Source organism: Scleropages formosus, chromosome 1 (genome assembly GCF_900964775.1).
Source record: "Scleropages formosus chromosome 1, fSclFor1.1, whole genome shotgun sequence".
Classification (NCBI taxonomy): domain Eukaryota; kingdom Metazoa; phylum Chordata; class Actinopteri; order Osteoglossiformes; family Osteoglossidae; genus Scleropages; species Scleropages formosus.
In genome coordinates, this window is record NC_041806.1 from 3,051,810 (window position 1) to 3,074,530 (window position 22,721).

At 48.0% G+C, this 22,721-nt stretch overlaps 2 protein-coding genes across 2 annotated transcripts in view; one reads left to right on the forward strand and one right to left on the reverse strand.

Annotated features, from left to right (window-relative positions):
* The window catches only part of LOC108930258 (zinc finger protein 420-like), a 1,123,701-nt gene that overhangs the window by 821,239 nt on the left and 279,741 nt on the right, over positions 1 to 22,721 (forward strand). The gene's annotated exons all lie outside the window — the stretch shown is intronic.
* Positions 16,753 to 18,456, reverse strand: rasd1 (RAS, dexamethasone-induced 1). Its single transcript, XM_029252653.1, has 2 exons — positions 18,060 to 18,456; positions 16,753 to 17,832 (listed from the first exon to the last, which is right to left on the reverse strand). Exons 1-2 carry the CDS (start codon positions 18,328 to 18,330, stop codon positions 17,294 to 17,296), a joined length of 810 nt encoding a protein of 269 aa, XP_029108486.1. The 5' UTR covers positions 18,331 to 18,456; the 3' UTR covers positions 16,753 to 17,293.

Below are 22,721 nucleotides of genomic sequence, written 5' to 3' on the forward strand. Positions count from 1 at the left end.
GTCACATATGTAGTGGTTAGTGTTGCCTCCTTCAGGCCCAAAGGTCCCAGCTTTAAATCCCACCTCCTAGTGTTGTACCCTTGAGCAAAGTATTTACCCTGAATTGACACAGTAAAGAAGTACCCTGCTGCATAAATGGGTAAATCAGAAAATGTAGCTTAACGCTGCAAGTTTCTCTGGAAGAAAGTGTCATTTAAATTAATGAATGTCAATGAAAGCACAGCAGGGGTTGCGGGAGATTGGTTTGTGGTTCTCCGCAATCCCATAACCACCTGGATACTAATAGATCAGTTCAGATCAGTGGGATAATGTCATTCTTCCATGTTTCAGAAGGGTGGGTGGTCGGCCGGCCTCAGCCCTTGCAGGTTTTTTCTCGTTTCTCGTTTGCTCTTCTCCTCTGTTGCCCTGTGGCGTTTTTCCCACACTTGTTTTTGAAAGTGTATCACTGTTGCTATTACTCATGCTTAGCGGCGCATGGATCTTTCTGCTATTTGTATTATTGTCTCTTAAGCACCCCGAGGCAGCCTGGCGTAAAGGGCACCGTCCAAAAATAAAGGCAATAGAAATGAAACGAGGTGAAATGAAAATTTTCATTTACCGTTGGCCGCCAGGCTGTAGAATTGAAGACCGCTTCTAGGGAGTGTGACACCCTAGCTTCACCTGCAGCTATTGCAAAAAAAAAGACCTCAATTTGGGGTTTGAACCGAGGACCTCATGGTTTCAAGTTGAGGTCCTTTGGTACCACACCACCTGTTTCACTATAAATATATTGGTATGTATTTAAGAACAAACAGTTTATATCATAAATGGAAATATATTGGGCAGGATGGAGGGTCTTTAAGGGTCAGCGTAACGAGACATGTGACCCCAACAAAACAACAGCTAATGAGCGGTCACACATCTAAACAGAGACTCTAGGAAACTAAAATGAACTCAAAATGCTCTTTTCTGAACTTTTCTGTTTGGGTGGGGACCTCATCGGGGCAGCGCTTAGACATCTTTGGTTGACTGGTCACCAGCTCGGGACAATCAATTCCCTGGAACCAAATTACAGGAAAACATTTCCAAGTACTTAGTGTATTTCTGTACAACGGAGTAACTTTTCGAGTTCAGAGAAATTCTACCAGCTAGCGGAGCCCAGCAAAGTGTGTCGGGGAAAACAGCCGACCTGCCCCCATTAATGGTCATAAAACCCCTCTATCTGATTTAAAAAATTGCAGCAAGTCAGTCTCGACTGCCCTGCTGCACAGAATCACAAATGAGTTTCGCAGAATTTCAGACGCGCTGAAAGTCGTTTTTTTCTTCTAAACATATTCAGCTTGGTACTCACAAGTAGGAATTTGTGGAATGGGAGTCAAGCGTAAGGCATTGGTTGGAACTGGGATAGTGTCAGCCTGAGGATGTTGGAGCATATTGGAGGATGCTGGATTGGAGGATGTTAGAGGATGTTGCAAGTTGGTAACTGGGAGATAAAGAATATTAAAGGGTTTTGGAGACGTTGGAAATTAGGGGGTTATTGGAGGATACTGGGGGACGTTGGAAGATGTAGAAGGAAGTTGGAAATTGGAGGATGCTGGAAGATTTTGGACAATGGAAAATGGTGACCGACATGTTGGATTTTGGAGGAAGTTGGAGTATGTTTGGAACGGGACATCAGAGGCTAGTCCATTGTCTACTATCCCAAGCAAGTCAAAAGGAGACAATGATCAGTGAGAGCAATGAGGGAGAATCGTCCAACACGCACATCGAATGTTTGCAGTACCTACAAATGTCTGCGATGACTGGAGTGCAGGTTCACATCCTCTTGACAAGCTCTTCATATAGACATTTAATAGCAGTGAAGTAACTCTGCAGCTTTTTGAAAAGCATAAGGACATGCATGCATGGGAGAGAAGAAAAGGTTGTAAGACTTAGTCCTCGCTTGCAAGAATATTGTAGAAACAACATTTTTGTCTACTGCAACCTTCCAGTTCATCTTCCTCCGATGATGTGACCTTAGCCCCACTTTCCTGAGCAGTGCTGCGGCTGAGAGGTGCTTCAGTTCCTCGTCCACTTAACTTATGGATGTTTGGAATGCCCACACGTTTCCCTCCTTTCGGCTTCATTTTGATTTCTGGGAACGTGGATAAAAAAGTCGTGTGGAGCAAGGCCAGGTGACAACAGAGGGTGTGGTATCACCAAAATGTTGCGTATGTCCTTATCATCCCCACCTTATTTCACATACCGTATGCTGGAGTTTCACTCAGTACGTTGAAGCACATACTATGTAAAGTGAAGGACACAGATTTGTGGGTTGAAGGTTTTGCTGACCCAGCTGTTTCTTCCCAAAAGCTCGACAGCATTTATACCAAAATTGTTATTATTATCCTTCATCTGACGCCCTTCTCCAAGGTCACTTTCCACATTAGGGTTCCTGAGCTACTTAGAGTTACTTACCCATTCATATAGCAGGGTAACTTTTACTCTAATTGATTTAAGGTAAGCTCCTTGATCAAGGGTACTACAGCAGAGGCAAAGATTTGAACCCAGGACCTTCCGCTTAGAAGGCAGCGGCACTCCATGTTATCCACAGGTATTTGGATCCTATGTCCTACTTGCTTTCTTCTAGTTGGCAATCAGTTGCTTTTCAACTCTTACTGATGGGTTTTCAGGACACATTTAACGTCCCACAAACAACCCGCATATTCGAGGAAAACATTGTTAATCATTGTCCTGTTCTTGAGTTGAGTGCGTCTAGTTAGGTAAGCAGTCAGCAACCTAATGACTTAGCCCACCTGCTTGTCCAGAATGACTCACGAAAGCCTTGAGTTTCAAGCCTGACGCATTCCTAAAGTTGAGTAGTTCACGGAAACAAATCTGTTTCATCTGAAACTTCGGCAAAGTCAAAGCAACAGTGCCCTTCTAGCACCTGGACCAGGATTTGCGAACCTCATCAACTTCATCATGAATCATTGCTCTTTTTTTCAAATCGATTGTCTTTGAAAGATTTTAACACAAATAAAGTGCCTCCAGTGAACCTTCCAGATGCTCTGCTGTTATCCTTTTGCTTTTGTTGTGTCCGTTTCCATTACAAGGCCTTTGAGATGGTCTCGTGGAGGTAGACGCATCTCACAGCGGGGACTGACACAACGCTGGACAGGAGGCTCCAGCAATGGAGTCATGCTCACAAATACCTGCAGATTTACATTTACTCTAAAATCTATTCATTTGGCTCATGCCCATCAAAGAGATGGGTTTAAGGCCCTTCTTGGACACTGGGGAGGGATTCAGCAGCTCTGAGGGACAGAGGGAGCTCATCCCACCAAACTGGGGTCACGACTGAGGTTTGGTAGAATTTTAGTCTTGGATTCTTCATGAGTGAGACAAGCAGGCAGCCAGTTAAGAGGATTTTTCTGAACTGTGGGGAGAGGAGAGAGACACAGAGTTGCATGCAGCACAGAATACCAACAGGTTTGTGAGAATCATCAAAAAAGGTGCTAAGAAGAACCAGGGCCAAGTTTATGGAAAAACTGGTGTGGTGTTTATCTCAGTAGAATGATAAGAAATTCCCCTGGGGTCCCATGTGATGCCTACAGATGTTTTGTCTGATGACTCCCTGCTCTTTTGATTTATCTCTGCTTTTATTGCTTCAGATGGACCTCGTGGGGAAAGAAAGATCTGGAATTTACCCCAGGGATTCATGCAATCCGCTGATTATGTAACTGCAGTGTCACACACTGGGCAACTCCTGTCTTGGTTGGACTCAGGATGAAGGGTCCTTCATTGTTCATTCTTAGTGAGCTCAGCAATGTGATATCTGTAACCCTGAAATGATCCAATGAAAATATCCAAATTTTTATATTTAGAATATCACTGTAGATGAAAGTGCTGTGTAAAGAAGACAATTAATTAGCAATACTTCATTAGCAAATGCATTTATCCAAAGGAAATTTGACTGCTTACAACTTTGTACCTCTTTCATACAACGATTCATCCACTTCTGTTAGGTGTCGGCTCTTATTGAAGACATAGGTTAAGTTCTTCCAGAAAGTTCTGTCCTCCACTTGCGTCCTTAGTGCTGAAAGCTGTGTGTACACCGTCCTTTCGATCGAGTCCAGACATCTAGTTGCTGCTTGTCTTCTTTTCACTCCAACTCTTCTGAAATCATCATCATCTTCTTCAGAGAATCCAGTCTTCTCATGTGTCCAGAATATAACTTCAGTCTCATCATCTGTGCTTCCAGTGAGTTTTCTGGTTTGATTTGATCCTACATCTTATCTGTTGATTTTCCTTGGCTGTCTGTGGAATCCGTACACTCCTTATGCCCTTACTCAATATTTTCTAGCTCATTTGGAATTGGATTCATTGCTGAAAGGTACAAAAGCTGGGGTTTGACTTGTTTGGCAGCTTTTTCATTACAAACCTTAGTCCTGAATCACTATGAGCCATTTTGCATTTAACGTGCTGTCAGGCTGTCTCATTCATCTTTTTCAGCTCACCGGCCCAATTTCTTGCTGACAAAAGCTTCTCTGTGTCCCGCTGACTTGTTGCCAGCGAGAAGGGCTCAAAGCTGGGGGTGAATATTGAACCCAAGGCTCGAAACAGATGTTACTTTGGCAGGCCATGGTGGAGCGTTTGCTTGGCTTGAGCTTCACTCCGAGGAGTCTGAGACGAGAGAAGAGGGGATGAAGTAGATGAGAAAAAAGGGTGGAGGAAGGCAGGCTTGGCAGTGAAGAATATACGGTGAAACAGACGTTCTAAGACTGATGAACTGCAAGCAGGGTATCGCAAGCACCCATGTACTTGCTTTTCACTGAGTGTATGTGTGAATGTGTGTGTGCTGTGGGGCTGGGAGTGTGTGTAGTATCCTGCCTTTATCTTTTTGCCTATGAGCGTGTGCTTCTTTGAATGTGTGTGAATAAATGTTTGTGCAGGTGTATGTGTGTAATCTGCGTTATTATTAATGATAGGATTAGAATGTATGTGTGAGCTGGTTGACAAACAGCCGGTGGATCTTCGGCACTCTCACGTTTTGACCTCCCGTGCGTCAGCTGGCCGAACCGACATCCTCACTGAAATCCATTTCAGTGAACAACTTTCCCCTGCATATCTTTAGGACATGAATGATATGAACTCAGAAAGCCATCTGGGATTGGGACTGGGACTGGGACTGGACTGGACTGAGACTGGGACTGCACTCTGCGCAGCCATAACATGCTCAACCTTCCTGCATCCCCTCACCCTCCTCTCGACCTTCTGCCAGCAGAACAACAAACCTGGACTCCCTGCTGGCTGCTAGAGAGCTTGCTACTCTCTCACACCTACCAATGGCAAAGCCATTTGTTCATGAACAACAGTGCTGGACTCACACTGCGGCCTCCAGAGACCACAGATCCCTCTGGCATCGATACTGCGATTCACATCCAACATCATGACAGAATAAGCAAAACTGTGCAAATTCCATTTATTTACGAGTTCCAAATACTTCCCTTCGGCTTAGCAGAGGCTCCTCGTGAAATGATACTCGAGAATGTCATTCATAAACCAGGCCTTTATGCTAAAATATGTCCCATCATGATAATATCATTAAAAACCTGTGTGGTGCATAAAAAAAACACTCTGTTGTTTCAAAAGAACATGAAATTAGTCAGTCATGACTTACTGATTGTTGCTGGAACAAGTTGTACAGGTCATCCTTTCCTGCCACTCATCCAAGCAAGTAATGTGCAGAGGAACAAAAAACAGATGTGTGGCAGGAGGAAAAAAAAATTTCTTGCTTTGAATTCCTTAGCAGACATCAAAATCAAGGTTAGGCACATAACTGAGAAGGACAGTTGGGTCCTGCTTTCCGGTGGGTCTGGGGTTCGACTCCCGCTTGGGGTGCCTTTCGACGGACTGGCGTCCCGTCCTGGGTGCGTCCCTTCCCCCTCCGGCCTTATGCCCTGTGTTGCCGGGTTAGGCTCCGTTTCCCCACGACCCTGTATGGGACAAGCGGTTCAGAAACTGTGTGTGTGCGGTTTTTAGAGATGTCATACTTTGCAAAACTGTATAGATGTGCAACCTGTAGTATAATAATGGTATAACAGTACGTGACAATACCTGACACTTTCAGTTAGACTGCCAGCTTTACAATGAATTACCTATTCAGGCAGTTGGGTATTTCTTGACTGAGCTAGTTCACGGTAAGTACCTTGGTCAGGAGCACTACAGCGGAAACAGGGTTCAATCACCGGACTTTTACTGCAAGACCCTAACCGCTATGTCCCCTGCTGCTGCTGCAGTGAAAGTTGCATAAGTAAAAATTGCATTATTTCCAAAATCCAACAGGTGTACAAGTGCGTAGACTGCAGGGGGTACAGGTGTAGATGTCTGAGTCCTGGGGTGGGAGGGAATTCACAGCCACAGCGGTGAGTAATACTGAATGAATCAAACCGAGCGTTCGCCGCTTGTCATCATTCCAGAGAAGTCGGCCGTGTCCCGTGCTGCGTAGGCCTTCTTTCGGCAAAAAAGGAACACAGTGAAAAAGATTTCACGGCTTCTACGCAGCTATATTAATAGTCAGCCTCGGGTGTATATATGGCAATACGTACTGCCCAGGATGACTAAGTGTGACGGCCCGATAAAGTGAAATTCCTGAAACCCTGATTATATTCTTCTCCTTTTTTGTCCTGGGTGCTTCCTGCGCGTGCCTAAACTATTTCCGCAATCAAAACATTCGGACGGGAAAAAAAAAAATCTGCGGTGTTTGTTCAGAGAACAAAAAAGTCGACCGCACTACAATCAACGTACCATTAATTACCGACTGTTGATTAACCATTTCCTTGAATCCATCTATTAATGTTTCGCAATCCGGAGGAAAGGTTGCGCCGTGCTGGTCGGGTTCACGTAAAAAAGAGCATGCGCTGCCTCCCTCCTTTAAGTCCCGCGAACAGAGTCTGTTAACAGGACCCTCAAATGCATCACAACATGGACAATGTGGAAATTACGCTGCTGCTGCTGCTGCTGCACCCTCAACTGGAAGCTGCAGATTGTCACAGGTACTGGCACTTTTCAGTATAGTTTTAGCAGAATTTTCTTCACTCTTCACACACGTCCTCAACTGCTTGTCCCGAGTGGGGTCGCAGCAAGCTGGAGCCTCACCCGGTAAGGCACGAGGCTGAAGGGGGAGGGGACACACCCAGGACGGGACACCAGTCCATCGGAAGGAAGCCCCCCCCCCGGCAAGACTCGAACCCCAGACCTACTACGGAGCAGGGCCCCGGCCGAACTCGCCGTGCCGCCGCACCCCCCTTTCGAGAAAGTGACCGGATGCTGACAAACATGTTTATGTTACAAAGGGGGTCACGTTCACTTCTTGACACTTGCCGAGTCCTCATTAAAAATAAGACACACGTGTTCCCTTCTCCCGCGGCACCTAATGTGCAGGAGGAACGCGGCACCGTCTTGTGTTTGCGCATAAATCAGAGCACGACACGCTCAACAGGAGGCTGCGAAAATGTGGTATTTTCTATTTTCAGTCACTTTAAAGTAAACCTCAATATTGCCGTGTGCTGCTGTGAGACAAGAAGTTGGCACCCCATCCAAGGAGCTCCCCGTCTCACGCCTCGCGTTTGCGCTACCGAGGGATGCTGAGACCCTGCATTGCGTAAGCGGGTGATGAAAAGAGAATACGTTTTACAGCAAATTTCATTACAGCTTCATAAGATTTTTTTCAAACAGAACTCAAACCTTAAATAAAGAGGATTAAGCTGCATTCAGTTTTTATAGATTTTCCCAGAGTGCTTGGACTTACAAACAACTTGAGTTACAAACAGACTTCTGGTCCCATTTGTGTTTGAAAGTTGAAGTATAAGTGTTTATAGAAATCGAACGCTCACTGTAAGAGAGACGCAGGTTGGCGGGAGTCTGCCGCACGCAGGGAATAAGCAGGGATGCACTCGGAAAGGAGAGCATCCCCGGCGCCTCCCAGCCGGTGTGTGACGGGCTGCGCTGAGGCCGGCAGCACCGCTGGGAGGTAAGCGCGCCGATGATGGTCTCCGGCGGCCGCATAATCACATCCGGCGGGAACTTTGTGTGCAGATGTTGGAACGGAGCTGCGATGTCGTCACTGTTGCGTACGCTGTCGGGGTGGGGGGGCAAAGCAAGATAGCGGGCCGCGCGGACGTAGCGGCCCTTGGCCTTCGCCCCGGCCCCGCGTGAAGCTTACTCACTTTCTGCACCGATGACTTCCTCCGTGCAAAACCCAGCTGATGGGAGCAGCGAGCGACCACGATACCCGGAAGCATAACTCTCGCAGCATGATGTGTTGCTGTTCCACGTCTAATTATGCACGAAACTGATGTTTATGTAGCGGCAGGCAGGGAGGTCCTTTCTCGCAGCCTGACTGCTTTCCTCGTTGTAAATGTATTATGTACTGTACTGTAAATGTAGTATCTTCTTATATATGTACTTCGAACTCAGGTGCTGGGAGCAAGACTGATGTCATAACGGATGGGAGCGATTAAATGAACACCCATTTACTGCAACATCAGGTAAAAACGGCAGGCCTGCAGTATTCCTCTGCTGGTGTAAAGTTAAATTCCAGTAAGAGAGTCTAAGGTGAACTCTTTGCTCGCTGTAAAAGGGAGTGACAATAAATGTCTGGGTTTGTGGGGCGGGTTAAGCAAAACCATTTGCGTGTATTTTTGCATTTCATTTAGTGCAGAAATGCAGTAATAGCTGGAACTCATCACTCCCGTCGCTGCTGACGCAAGTCCACGGTCAGCGGCGGCAGAGCGTTCGGAGACGCTGCTGAAGCCCGAGGGCCCGAGCCGCAGAGCGTTCGACCGCAGGGCCGGAGCCACGGCCAGCGGCGAGACCACGGATTATATAACGGCGATGGGGGGGATTCGCTGCTCTAGAGAAGGGCGGGGCGGCGTCGGATCGTATCTCGGCCTTCAGTCATACGGCATCTCGGCATCTGCGAAACTGGGTCTCCCGGCCTTTCGAACAGGGTCAGCGTGGCGCTCGCTGCACTCGTGTGTGCCGCGTGCATCAGCCAGATAGTCATCAAAGCCACCGCGTCTCCGATAGTTGAAAGGACCTCCCATTTCCCCGATGTTGACATTTGCTCTGCAATCCTCGAGTGCATTTTTAAGAAAACAATCAGCCAGAGACAGCGACTGCTTAATTCCATAAAAGCGGATTAAATGTGCAACTGTAATTTTGCAGGACACCTCAATCAGCCCGTACTGTAATTAATCTGCCAATTAGATGCTGAAGCATTGACAATATACATACTATTGAGCATACATCAGGTGTAAAGGGAAATATTTACCTGGATATTTAGTCGGAACCACTTGTCTTATACGGGGTCGCGGGGAGCCAGAGCCTAACCTGGGAATTTAGGGGGTAAGGATGGAGGGGGAGGGGACACACCCAGGACGGGACGCCAGTCTGTCGCAAGGCACCCCAAGCGGGACTCGAACCCCAGACCCACCAGAGAGCAGGACCCGGTCCAACCCACTGCACCACCGTGCCCCCCTGGATATTTAGTGAAGTACACACACACACACACTTTCAGAACCGCTTGTCCCTTACGGGGTCACGGGGAACCGGAGCCTACCCGGCAACACAGGGCGTAAGGCCAGAGGGGGAAGGGGACACACCCAGGACGGGACGCCAGTCCGCCGCAAGGCACCCCAAGCGGGACTCGAACCCCAGACCCACCAGAGAGCAGGACCCGGTCCAACCCACTGCACCACTGTGCCCCCCTGGATATTTAGTGAAGTAGTAATGTATAAATATTAGCTTTGTGATATAAGCATAAAATATGCATCCCTTAAAACTTGATTAGTAATTAGTGAAAGACATGTACTTAACACTATTATTTAGAATATACACACACAGATATATATATTACATCTGAGAACACAGCAAGGGGTTTGCACTGTCGTTGACCCCATATGACCTTAACAGTGACTGTTTTAACAACCATTTACTCATTTGCACGGCAGAGTAACTTTTACTGTGCCAGTTCAGGCTAAATACCCTCCCTGATCGAGGCTAATACAGCCGGACTAGGGATTTGAACCTGGGTCCTTCAGGCTACAAGGTCACTGGCCCAACTTCTACTCTGTCATAGGTCCCCGTTCCCGGAGGAAACTCGAGACTTAACAGGAAACCTATGGAACTGACCTCACCACAATGTAAAAAAAAAGTCCCGCAGCTGGACTCCACTTTTGCCGGAAAACGACTCTATTTTCAACAGAGGAGCACGACTGTTTTTGTTTAAGAATAGCCTCATTCCATACTGTACTTACTGGAAATTTCTTTCTCGGACCTCCTTTTATGACTGCGATAAACTCGGCTACGGCCACCTCATCGCCCCCTTTCTTGGTATTACGTAGTCACTAAAAGCAAACCTCCTTTCTCATGGGGATATCGAGCAGCAGCGGTCTTTTGGGACCAACGCATGCGCACACTTGCTGAAACCACTTGTCCCAAGTGGGGTCGCGGCAAACCGAAGCCTAAACCGGCAACACAGGGCGCAAGGCTGGACGGGGAGGGGACGCGCCCAGGACGGGACAACAGTCCATCACAGGGCACCCCAAGCGAGACTTGAACCCCAGACCCACTGGAGAGCAGGACCTAGCCAAACCTGCTGCGCCATTGCACCCCCGTTTTGGGGCTGCCTGTACTGTAAAAGACCTTTTTACCAGGTCATTCACACAGATGACAATATTTTGACGCCCATTATTTCAAGGGTCACCTTTGATGAGTGAATTGTTTCTTTGTCGTCTTGTTGCTTTAACGGATTTCGTTTTCAGTCTAACGCTTTTCGAAAGGTGACGCTGAGGTCATCGTACTTTGGACACATCTCGAGAGGGTGGGATTCTATCGAAAAGGCAGGGATGCTTGGAAAAGTGGAAGGAAAATGAAGAGGAAGACGAGCAGCGGCCAGATGGATGGACTCAATCACAGAGACAGTGGACACAGGCCTTTCGACAGGGGACAAGTGGAAGAGAGAATATTCTGGAGGGATTCTTTGGTCGCCGAGAGTCAACTTCAGCTCAACCGTATGTGGAATCTATACTTTCTGTAAGAGGTTCCATGTGTCCAATGTTCTGTGCTGTGTCTCAGGTGGACTGAAATATAATCTTCATGCATTTTCTCTTGATGATTCTTGATGACTCTTCTGTTGTTGCATCCACTACTGATCTGAAGGTGCCCGTAGGTTCGAGAAAGCAACACGCAGATGTCTGCGAGTGTCCGTTGGGGGCGTAAATTCAACAAGTTAATTTAACACGCGATCGGAGATCTTCACGAGAAAACAAATGTTGAGGTTGCTAGACCACAGTTATTACCATGTAGGTTTTTCCGCAGGAATATGAAATTATTGGCAACATGCTTGAAAGCTGAGAGCTAAAAAAAACCGGGAAATGGCCATTTGACTAAACCGCGCACGTTCGTTCACTTTTAATAAGTCCATTCTGTCTCCTTGCATCTTAAAGAGCCGCTTGCTTACATGATGTGCATCACGCGCATGTTCTCCAATATCTTGCATCTTTATCTCTTCCAGGATGTGATTGCAAGGGGAGCGAGGGGGGGTTAAGAGGAAAAGAAAAACAACAAGAAGAAGATGTTTATTTTCACTGGAATTTTGCTCAGGCTGATGGATTTTCCTGTAGGTTAACATAAAATGCCAAAGGTCCAAATAAACAGTTGCAGATTCATCCAGTCTAGCTTGTATCCCACTGGTTCGATGGACGGACTTCTCCTAAAGAGCTGCTGACTGACGTCTGCTGAGGTGACCTGACTGGTAAGAGACGTGGGGCTTAAACAATCTAGAGACATTCGGGTGCAGTTGGTGAGAAGGTGATGGTGTGTTTCCAGCTGATGACTCTTCTCAACGTTTTGCCTTTTGCAAAGCACCCCACCTGCGTTCTTCTGGTGGCCTCCATTCTTCTCCTGCTACGTTCCACTCTTCCCCTTAAAGCAGGTTCCAATGTCATTCACAGCTCTCTCCAACTCTCAAGCTGTCCACCGGCTCACGAAAATAGCTACTCGTTCGGCCGTTTTCTCTATTTCTGGCACGCAAACTTGGCAGCGGACTTTGTGGAAAGATTCATGCGTAGCACTACAGCAACAGGCCAACGGAAGGTGCCGGATGAATCAGATAGTGATATTGCTTAGGAGAAGGATCTGCTCGGAAGTGCAGAAGTATCGAGAGATGTTTATTATTGAGGGCTTGTTCGGAATTTTCGTTATTTCCGTCGCCAAATTGGAACTTCTGTGAGAAAGTGCACCTGTGAACAGAGCCTTGCGTTTACATTTATTCGTTTGGCAGGTGGCTTTTTTGTCAACGTGATATAACACAAAGAGTGAACAAAAGGGCGTGACATCAGACGAGCAGCTTTAGACCCGGACTGATTTGAGATGCTTCTCGAATGCCCGCAGGGATTCAGCAGCTCTGAGGGACAGAGGGAGCTCATTCCACCATATTGGAGCCAAAAATGAGAACCTATGGACTTTGGGCCTGGAGGTACCAAACCTCAGTCACCCGACCAAATTTTAGCTGCTACTAATTAAAATAAATAAAACGTCACCACGCCAGTCCGACAACAGTCCTTGTGAAGCTCCAAACCATCTATTATATGCGCAGTTCCTTGAGTGCCGCTGCTTTGTACTTTTTGTGTATTTGCCTAGAAGTCGAGCAAAACAAATCAAAGTAACTGCTCGATTATTTTCCGTCAGGGCTGTTAAAAACAGAATTAGCCGATAAACAGTTTGAAGAATTAAACTATCCAGATATTAAAAAATAAACAATACTCAACTCCAATATGTGGTACAGCCGGAAGCAATAATGGTTGAGGAACTGGTGTTACAACATGGATTAGGATCCTGCCTTTTTTCCTTCAGCAACACATGCGACCTAAACTGTGCAATTTAATTTTAATTAGGCAATTTAAAATGTACAGTAATGTATTAAACTTGTATAGTATAATATTTTTGAATGAACACACACTTCCCATCAGCCCTGCCTGGTTTTCTATGGCATCACTCAGAGTGGGGAAGACCAGGCTGAGAAACACAACAAAAACCGTCATGGGACTCCATGCACTCATGCGAGTCCACTGTGACAGTTTTTATCAATCATCCACACGGTCGATCACCTTCATTCATACGATACGCAGCCATCGCGCACCATACATGTGCGGTGATCACTGGCACGCTTCGGCAACCGTGCCGCTTTTGGACCATTTTTGTTCGTTAAATGCTTGCTTTAGGGGTCGTGCTCAGCAGCACCTATTCATTAATGCTCCGGTCTATGAATAAACCTAGGACGACATATTGTTTTTAAATATTTTAGACGCTTAAAATTAATTTTACAAGTCCGGAGTTTCTTTTTGTTATTCCAGCAAAAATACATTAAAATAAGTATACCGCCTTTTCCCACGCTGTTTAGCTAAAACGGTGTCACAGGACCTCAGAGAAAGGGGCATTTGACCCAAATGTAAGCAGATAGATACAGCTACAGGCAAATCTTCGGTCCCTTACCCCGATATTAACCAGGTAACGATTATATTTTTTTAACGCATGGACTGTTGTGGAGGGGCTGGCACAGACAGGGGCTACACTTCATGAACAAGTGCCCACTGCCTTCCCTCTGCCCATTTCCCCCGGGAGGTGAAGACCAGCTGCCTACAACGAGATGCTTAGGACTGATACAAAAGGCAGCTGGACCGAAACTCTGCGAGAGCGACCGTGAGAAACCTTGAAGAATATGGCATGAGTCAATAATTCAACAGCAACATAATATTTTTTTTATCGCGCCCTCGGGTGCAGATGGAAACGAGAGCTGGAAGCTGTTTCTCTACACAAGTTTTCTGTTGGTTTATGCAGCTCTGCACAGTTTACCACTTATTCTTAATGTTCTCAACGTTCCTGAATACACACCATTTGTATTTCTAATCGCGTTTGTAACTCCCTTGAGCAGTCTATCGCTGCTCACGTTGATGCATGCGGCCATGATCTTCAGCCCCATCCAAATACGCTTAGCAATCGGGAAGCGGCGGCAATTCTCTTACTTTGACTCTAGAACTTCTCTCGCAAGGCGAAAGAGAACCTGGATGTCCGCGAGGAGCTGGCCGAGCTGAAGATCAAGCTTCAGGAGATTATCGCGCTGGGTTGTGACACTGGAAGCCTGGGAAGAGCCTGCTGGGGCCAAGAAAGAACTTGAGCAGAAGATCAAAACTCTATGTGTGTGTGTGTGTGTCTTTGATCTTCTCAGGCCTTTGGAGAGGCGGCGAGGTCACCCAAGTGCGAAACACCTGAAACAGCACACTGAGGAAAAAGGACAGTGGCTACTTTGTCTTGAGATCCCATGATGCCTCACTCCTGACGGACATCATCTTGGTGACTTAAGGCCGCTGTTTGGCGGAGGGTTCATTTCGTACGTGTTCGCGCTTCCTTTGAAGAGTGGCGCGGTAAAAGTTCTCGGACTTGACGAGAAGTTACTCTGCGGGCTCCGGGTACACAAGGACAACTTCAAAGCGGTCCTCCCAAGTCTCACAAACGCCGCCTGTCCTCCGGAGCGGCTCACAGCTCGGCTCTCCGCGGTCTTCGGGGGCTCCCGTGAAAAGGAGGCCATTGTGCGCGGGGCTTTGCTCGGCGCGGTGACGTCCGCGGCGCTTTCCTTTTTTTCCTTTCGTACAGAGCACCTTTGTAAATGTCGTTCATTGTCATAAATGACAACAAACAACGTACGTTCACTCGAGTTCCTCACTAAGACGTCCCGGAGGTCACACGACTGACGTGCACCTATTTTAGAGGAGCGCAGACGAAGTCGTATCTCGGGTCTTCCTTCGTAACTATAGTTTTCGATGCAAACTTTACCAGCATCTGCACTATTGCATTAATTACATCAGTAGCTATTAAGCAAATGTGTTCATTGCATAGATATGGAGGGGTCCATTCTGTTGTTCAAGACAGTATTGATTTTCCCTCCGATATTCATAACTCCACTGAATACTACAGTCACTATCCAGGTAACATCATATGTGATCGATGAAGGCTCACTTTTACCACCACGTCATTTTTGGACCATGTTCACTAATGTTCACTTCGGTGACCACGAGTACTTTTCCATTAAATCTTTCACTAAAACTGCACCACCTACCAACTATATTGACCCCTGCAGAGCCGGTGCAGCTCACACATGTGCATTGTTCACGCAAACATACAGTCTAACAAACGTGCGACATGCCGAACAGCATCCGCACCGACTGACCAATGCCGTCCTCCATCAGTCTGTTAAATACCGCGAGCGAACCTGACCCTCGTCGCTTGGTCGGGCGCGGCTCATAATCCAGGAAATAATCCGGGAGGTGGGCGTGGCCACAATCCCGCATGCTACAAATGTTGTAGATTCCATTATGAATTAATTTTGCTACTTTGGTTCTTATTTTTTTGTGATGTTTTATTTCATTGAGTCCATACTAAATCCATACTAAAATAACTATATATTGCCACTTCCCAAGTGTTTAACTAAAACAGTGGCACACCCCAGAGGATGGGGTGTGTCACCCAAACACGCGATTAGCGGACAGTTACTGGCAGTGTTTTTCATCCTCAACGAGTAATATTTGCATTCGCCAATATCTTTTGGTGTCCCGGCAGCTGAGAAGGTTCCACCCCCCTGTCTGGCGGACTTCCTCTCGCTTCGCACCCGTCCCAGCTCCTCATCCAACTCCCGTGTTTACACTGGGAACACCTTAAGCACATGCGCAGCCGCACACAAACAGGTGCAGCCAGACAGACTGTTGCTCATGTCGGCCGCAATGACGCAACCAGAGCGCCTCTGCCAACTTGCCAACATGTGCTCTTATTCACACGGCCCTGTGCCCTCAAAATGCCACCGACATGGAACCATATTATCATCAACTTGATAATAATCAGCTTTCCAATTATCGTCCCATTTATTCAGATGGGTAATATTACTGTATCGGTTCATGGTTAAGTACCACGATCAAAGGTACTGCAGCGGGACCAGGACTCCCGACACATGAGCGTCTGGTTGCGGGGCAGCGGTTCTAATCCAAACACTGTGACGCTGCCATCCTCAGTGGCTAATTGTGTTTTTTTTTTTATTTTCATCTGTTGTGATAAAAATTATATTCACATTAAATAACAGAAGTTACTGTTTTGAACTGAATGCCTTTGAAGTTCAGTTAAGGGCCTTTAAAGGAGTGTTGAGAAGTAGGGTGAAAATCACTGTTTACTAAGTCTGCGGATCAGTGGAGCGGGTCCTACTATTAGGTGTGCGTTTTACGCGTAGAACTGGCCGTGCGCTGCGAACAATGTGGTGTCTTAGTGTAAACACAGCTCTTGCTCACTCACACACACACACAGAGCGGGTTCTGCACGAGGATGCTGAGCTCCGCTGGAGCGGCTCCTATGGTGTTCGAACCCAGTTCGACTCACTTTTACTGTCATTCTACAACTGTACGCAGCTGAGCTCAGTTTCTGTCACTCCCAGAGGGCGATGCAGCATACAGACACAAAATGTAAGTACAGAACACAGAACACGCAGGACTGCTGATGGTGCAGTTTGCACTGCTGCTCTTTTCCCAACTTCTGCCGTGAAAACACCAGCAGCCGGGCCGCAAAACTCAGAGCTCCGTGTGGTGGGCAGGAATGAAGAAAAAAGGAGAAAGTGAAGGAAATTCAAAATAACTATGTTTTATTTTTATTTTTTCTTCCAAAATTCAATAGTGACACACAGAGTAGAAGAATAAATATACATTCACCACCACATTTGTTCATGTCGCAAACAAATATTTAAGCCAAAGTCTCTGTTATAAATATATATGTTTATGTATATACATGTGTACATATATATATATATGTATATTTGACAAAATGTAAACGTTGTTCCGCACATGGTCCATCCAGAGCAAAAAGGACTCACTTCACACGCGCGCGCTTTGCACCCACTTGCGTGGAAATTAAAAGATAAAATTAAATGAAGCGAAACCAGAAAATTAAAGCTCGCCGGGTGAAGAGGCCACGGCCACGGGTCGGGCCACTGCTCGGAGTCCACGCAATTTTGAAAAGAAGGACATCGATTCTGCGAAACTAGCCAGGCGCGGCGGCGGCGGCGGCGGCGGCGTCCGTCCCGCCAGTGGGTCCCCGCGCGCTCCCGGCCGGCGGCGCTCAGCCCCCCGGGAGTCCACGCCGAGAGACGAGTCCACGCGCCCCACGGCACGGCCGCAGAACACCAATTTTCCTCCTCCTGTCGTTTTCTCGCCAAGTTCCATCCGCCCAGCCAGGCTTAGCTGATCACGCACCGCTCCTTGTCTTTGGCGTGCGCGCCGCCGACCGCCTTCTCCTTGATGTACAGCAGGTCGCTGTGCACGCTGGGGCGCCGCGCGTACGGGGCCACCATGCCGTAGGCGCACGCGTCCGCGTCCCCGTCCTTCACCTTGCGCCCGCGCACGGACTTGCGGGGCAGCATGTCGCAGTGCTGCGCGGACACCTTGCGGTGCAGGTCCGGGCTCATCTCGTTGGGCAGCTTGGCCATGGTGAAGAGCGCGCGGAACATGAGGTCCACGTTCGTGTTCCGCTTCGCCGAGATCTCGAAGTACGCGCAGCGCTCGCCGCTCGACACCAGCTGCTCCACCTCCTCGCGCCGCACCTCGCGGCACAGCTCGCGGTCGCCCTTGTTGCCGCAGATCACGAGCGGCACCTCCGCGTGCTCCTTGGTCTTGTTCTTGAGGCACGACTTGGTCTCGAAGATCTGCTGCTTGAGGCGCTGCACCTCGCGGAACGAGTCCCGGTTGTCCAGGCTGAAGACCAGGATGAATACGTCACCTGCACGAGTGAGGATTGGGGGGGGGGGAGCACAAGACACGCGGGACGGTCAGACGCCACACTCGACACGCTCCGGAACGCGCCACGCGCACAGCGCATGCAGCCGATCGCCGGGACAGGGCGCGCAACTTTGCGCACTACCCAGACCGCAGACGCTCTGCGGGTGTCGTGCAAGACTTGTTGAGCAGAAGCCCGCATAAGGAGGATGAGGAGGAGGAGGAGCTCACCTGTGAGGATGGAGAGCCTGCGCATGGCGGGGAACGGATGGTTGCCCGACGTGTCCAGGATGTCCAGCTGGTACACGTCCCCGCGGATGCAGTACAACTTCCTGTGGAAGTCCTCGATCGTGGGCGTGTACTGCTCCTCGAAGCGGCCGCTGAGGAAGCGAGACACGATGGCCGTCTTGCCCACCTTGGTGGAGCCCAGGACCACCATGCGGTAGCAGTTCTTGGTGGGGATGTCGAACTCGCTCTCCGACGGACTCATCTTCTTGATCATATCTGCGGAGGGCTGCGGGTGACGGTGGTGCTGGTGATGAGGAGGAGTAGAAGTAGGAGGAAGATGATGCTGCTGATGCTGATGCTGATGATTGCACTCAGTGCCGACGAAGAGTCCAGGATGCTCTGTTGCTGTTCTGACTCCGTCCAGCCACTGCGCGCTATTTAACAGGCGCGCGAGCCACTCCTCTGGCGCGCGTCACGAGTTGCGCGGCCCGCGGAGGAGCGGACCGATGGGGAGGGGCGTGTGGACGGATTGGGGTTGCGGGGGGGGGGGCACAGCAACAGGTGCTCGTGCGTCAGGCGTGGAATACGAGAGTGCGCTGCACCGTCGTCGGCAACAGCAGAGTACAGACGGGTACAACAGAGTATAACCGAGTACATCCTACAATACAGTACATCCAGCTACATTGTGACCACATACCCCAATTACACAGTTTTCTTTCAGCGGATTTCAGAAGTGTAACGATCCGTGCATTTCTGTCAGATCCCCAAATTGATCCATTTCCAGCAATATTTTACTGTGCACGTGCTCAGCTGTGCTACACAACGCTCGCCTCTGTCGCACCTGGAGTCACTAAAACCGACATCCCTCTGTTTTCGGTAATGAATATTGTTCTAAGAGTGACATCCTCCACTGTCCACTTTCACCGGCACAACATTCACATCCATTTAATACATTCCCACGCCTGTGTCTATCATTATGCGCATCACTGCTGTTATTTCCCTCACGTGTGAGATACACACCGGAGGGGTGACAACTTGTGCAGAAAACAGCTCGGACTCCGGCTCTTGTCCTCTATGGGCCACAGGGGGGCGCCACCCACTCACAGCGCCTCCCAGAAAGACCTTATGGTGAATATGTCCAGGAAAAGTGGTGACCGGGACGTGTCCGCGGTCATCAGTGCAGATAGGAGATCAGTCCGCACTGCAAACATTTACTCTTATATTTACATCTTTACATGGGTTCGGCACACCTGTAGGAGTTCGTGCACTTGTGGGAGCTACAGTAGGTTGCACAAGTGCTCCTGTTGTCACTGGATTAAATGTAAAGTCACAGCTTTCTTCCGTTAAGACATAAAAGCCAAAGATGTCATATCAAAAGCTGAACTAGAAATATTGTGTGTGGACAAGTTTTGCACCTTGTGCTCTGGTAACCCCAAGTGTGCAGGTGAAAGGACATCTGCTGACCCCACCACTGGGCTCTGTTTGTGCATCATTTTGGGAGCTGTGCCAACACACTGGACACAAAACCCACAAGAGTCTTTTGTCAAATATTCAGCCGGAAGAGAATGCATGAGGAGAAAGAGTATCAACGGATATTTTGAACAAGTCAGAAATAACTGCACAGGAAAGGAGAAAGGTACAAAGCAGTATTTAAGGGCATGAATATCACAATGAGTACTGCTGGCTCAGTGATTTCCAAGTAGAAGGTGCATGGAACCCTGGAGGCAGCAGGTGGCATAGTGGTGTGCACCGTTTCCTCATAATCAGAATGCCTTGGGTGTGTGTCAAGCCCTCCACCTCAGTAACGAGCAACACCTGCAGCTGAACAGGGTCCGGGCACATAAAAAGACAGCCCAGACCGCAGGAAGTTGCGGAACATTGTTCAGCCTCGATACTCGCTTGCGCTTCTCATTCTTACCTTAGATCTCCTGACCTCCCTGTTTCCCAGTTCCTGCTCCTCGTCTACGACTTCCTGGTTTGCCACGACTTTTCGCCTGTTTACTGGACAACGACTCTCGGATTTGCCCTTCGGATTCCGTTCACAGATCAGTGACCATTTTGCCTGTTTCCCTGATCATGTCTACTGGATCGCCCCTTGACTTCACTTCCTGTGCTTCACGCTTGGGTCCGACGCATCCACGCCGGGGGGCACCATGACAGTGTGAATCCCTATTCCTGCTGTAGTACCCCGATCAAGGTACTTACCCTGAAACGATGCAGTAAAAATGACCCTGCTGTATAAATGGACAAAACATTGTAAGTAGTTCAGTGTGTAAACAGAATATTGTCACCTTGGAGAAAAACATCAGCTAATTAAATAATAAACAACTTAGACACTGCCTAGAAAAGGCTGCGCTTCAAAAAAAATCACAATATGCACAACACAAAGCAGCCAAGAGGCCAACAGTCTTTCAGAAGAGCTACGAGGTTAAGTGGCAGAGTGTGTTGTAAAGGTGCATCAGACACCTGTATCAGGACCCCAGCATGAGAGTGTGACAAGAAAGAAGCCCATTCTCAAGAAGAGACATCTTAAAACAGATCTGGAGCTTGCTAGACAGCAACAAATTTGGGGAAAACTGTGTTTTGGTCATGAAACAGCATGCAGTGTATGGTGGTGGCAGCATAATGGCATGGGGATGTTTCTTGTAGGCATAGACTGGTGATCTCCTCAGAATTAAATGAAACACTGATGGTGTGAAGTACAAAAAAGCTGGAATTTGGCAGGAAATCTGCAAAGAAGTAAACAATGATGTTTTGGTAATTAAACATGATTCAGTCATTCACAAAAAGCACAAGAGGATGTGCAGCTTGGCAGCGTACCCAAGCAGGCGAACCAGGGCACGCGTTATCTAAAGATGTTTCCGCGCATCATCTAAGGACGCTCACGTGGGCCGACCACAAAGCCGTCAGTAAGTCCGCGTTTCAGAAATGATACCTGTTCGCACCTAATAAACTTTGCAGTTGTTTTTAAACTTTTTCCTGAAGATCACTGCATTCATGCATCCTTTATGAATCACCGCTTGTCCATTGTAGGATCACCATGGTCCAGACCCTATCCCTGAAGCAAAGGTCCAGCACAGGGCAATCACACACTCATTCACTCATGCCCACACACTATGGGCAGTTTAGAGTTCCCAGTTCTTCTGAAACGCACATCTTTTTACTGCGTTCGCTAAGTAATAAATTAATAATGGCGTGCTGTGTATAAAGTGTAAATGATGTGCTACAGCAGCCACTGTAATCAGGATGGCAGTAAAGTTTCACTATGTTTGTATTAAAAAGGCTGATTGGAGCAGATACACCCACAGCACCTCCCGCAGCGGAGCATTAACCCAGTTTCCAGCGCCAAGGCCGTAACCGGCAACTGTGTACCCTGTTGCTATGCAAGCTACGGTCACTCGCAGTTTATGGTTGATGGAGACTGACTGGACCTCAGGGGCTGAATGTTAAATCTGTTTTGCATGACTACTTTTCTGGTAAAACAACTGGAAAGGAAGGTTGTGTAGAGTGCACACACACACACATTGTCTGAAACCCCTTGTCCCAAGTAGGGTACCAGCAAACTGGAGCCTAATCCAGCAACACAGGGCATAAGGCTGGAGGGGGAGGGGACACCCCCAGGATGGGACGCCAGTCTCTCGCAGGGCACCCCAAGCGGAACTCGAACCCCAGACCCACCGGAGAGCAGGACCCGGTCAAACCCGCTGCACCACCGCGCCCCTTCTGTTTTGAGAGAGTGATTCATAAGCAAAATACCAGGAAAGTTTGATTTGATGGTCACAGAAACACTGAGACTAAACCGAAAGTTTCATCTGAAGCCGGTACAAGAACCGGTTCTTTGACCCATCTCTTCAGCAGGGTATTTTTATGGGAGTAATTCCGGGTAAATACCTTTCTCAGGAGTACCACGGCAAGACTGGGACTCAATCCAGAAACCTTAAGGGTAAAATAACGGCGAGAATTTTTACTGTTGTCAAAGCAGGACAGGGAATGCACTTTGGTCAGTTTTGTTGTCTGAGGACATGCACCTGTGTGGCAGGTGAGTCAAAAACACGATACTGTTTTGTGAAAGCTCTTATCTGCTGGTCATCGTGCGCATCTGCAGTGCTATGTCTCGCATGTTTGGGAAAAAACACCGCTACCGCACTTACGGATTGTTTTGTAACTGTCCTCGCATTGCTTAAACGCTCTGTGATTATTTTAGTTAACAAAGTGCTCTTCGCAGGACTCATGACTGACTGATTATAATAATGGCACATTTGTTTATAGAAAATCGATCATCTTTGCACCCGGTTGTTTTATAAGGCATGTCTTTTTGATTTCAGAAAAAAATGACCTCTCAGACGGGTAGCACTGGTGCCTCAGAGCTCCTGGGTTTGGATGTGGGCTTGCATGCGGCTCAGTTTGTGTGGAGTCTGCATGTTCCCCCTGAGTTCATGTTTCTTTCTTCCATCTGCTCTGGTTTCCTCTCACAGTCCAAAGACATGTATGTCAGATGAACTGGTGACTCTAAATTGAGAGCGGTCTGTGAAAGTGCACATGGAAGAAGCGTGTGTGATTGCTCTACCTCATGCCCTATGTTTCCAAGATGAGCTCTGGACCACCGTGACCCTGCACTGGGCAAGCATTTATTAGGGATGGATGGACGTTTAGCTGACACCTTTA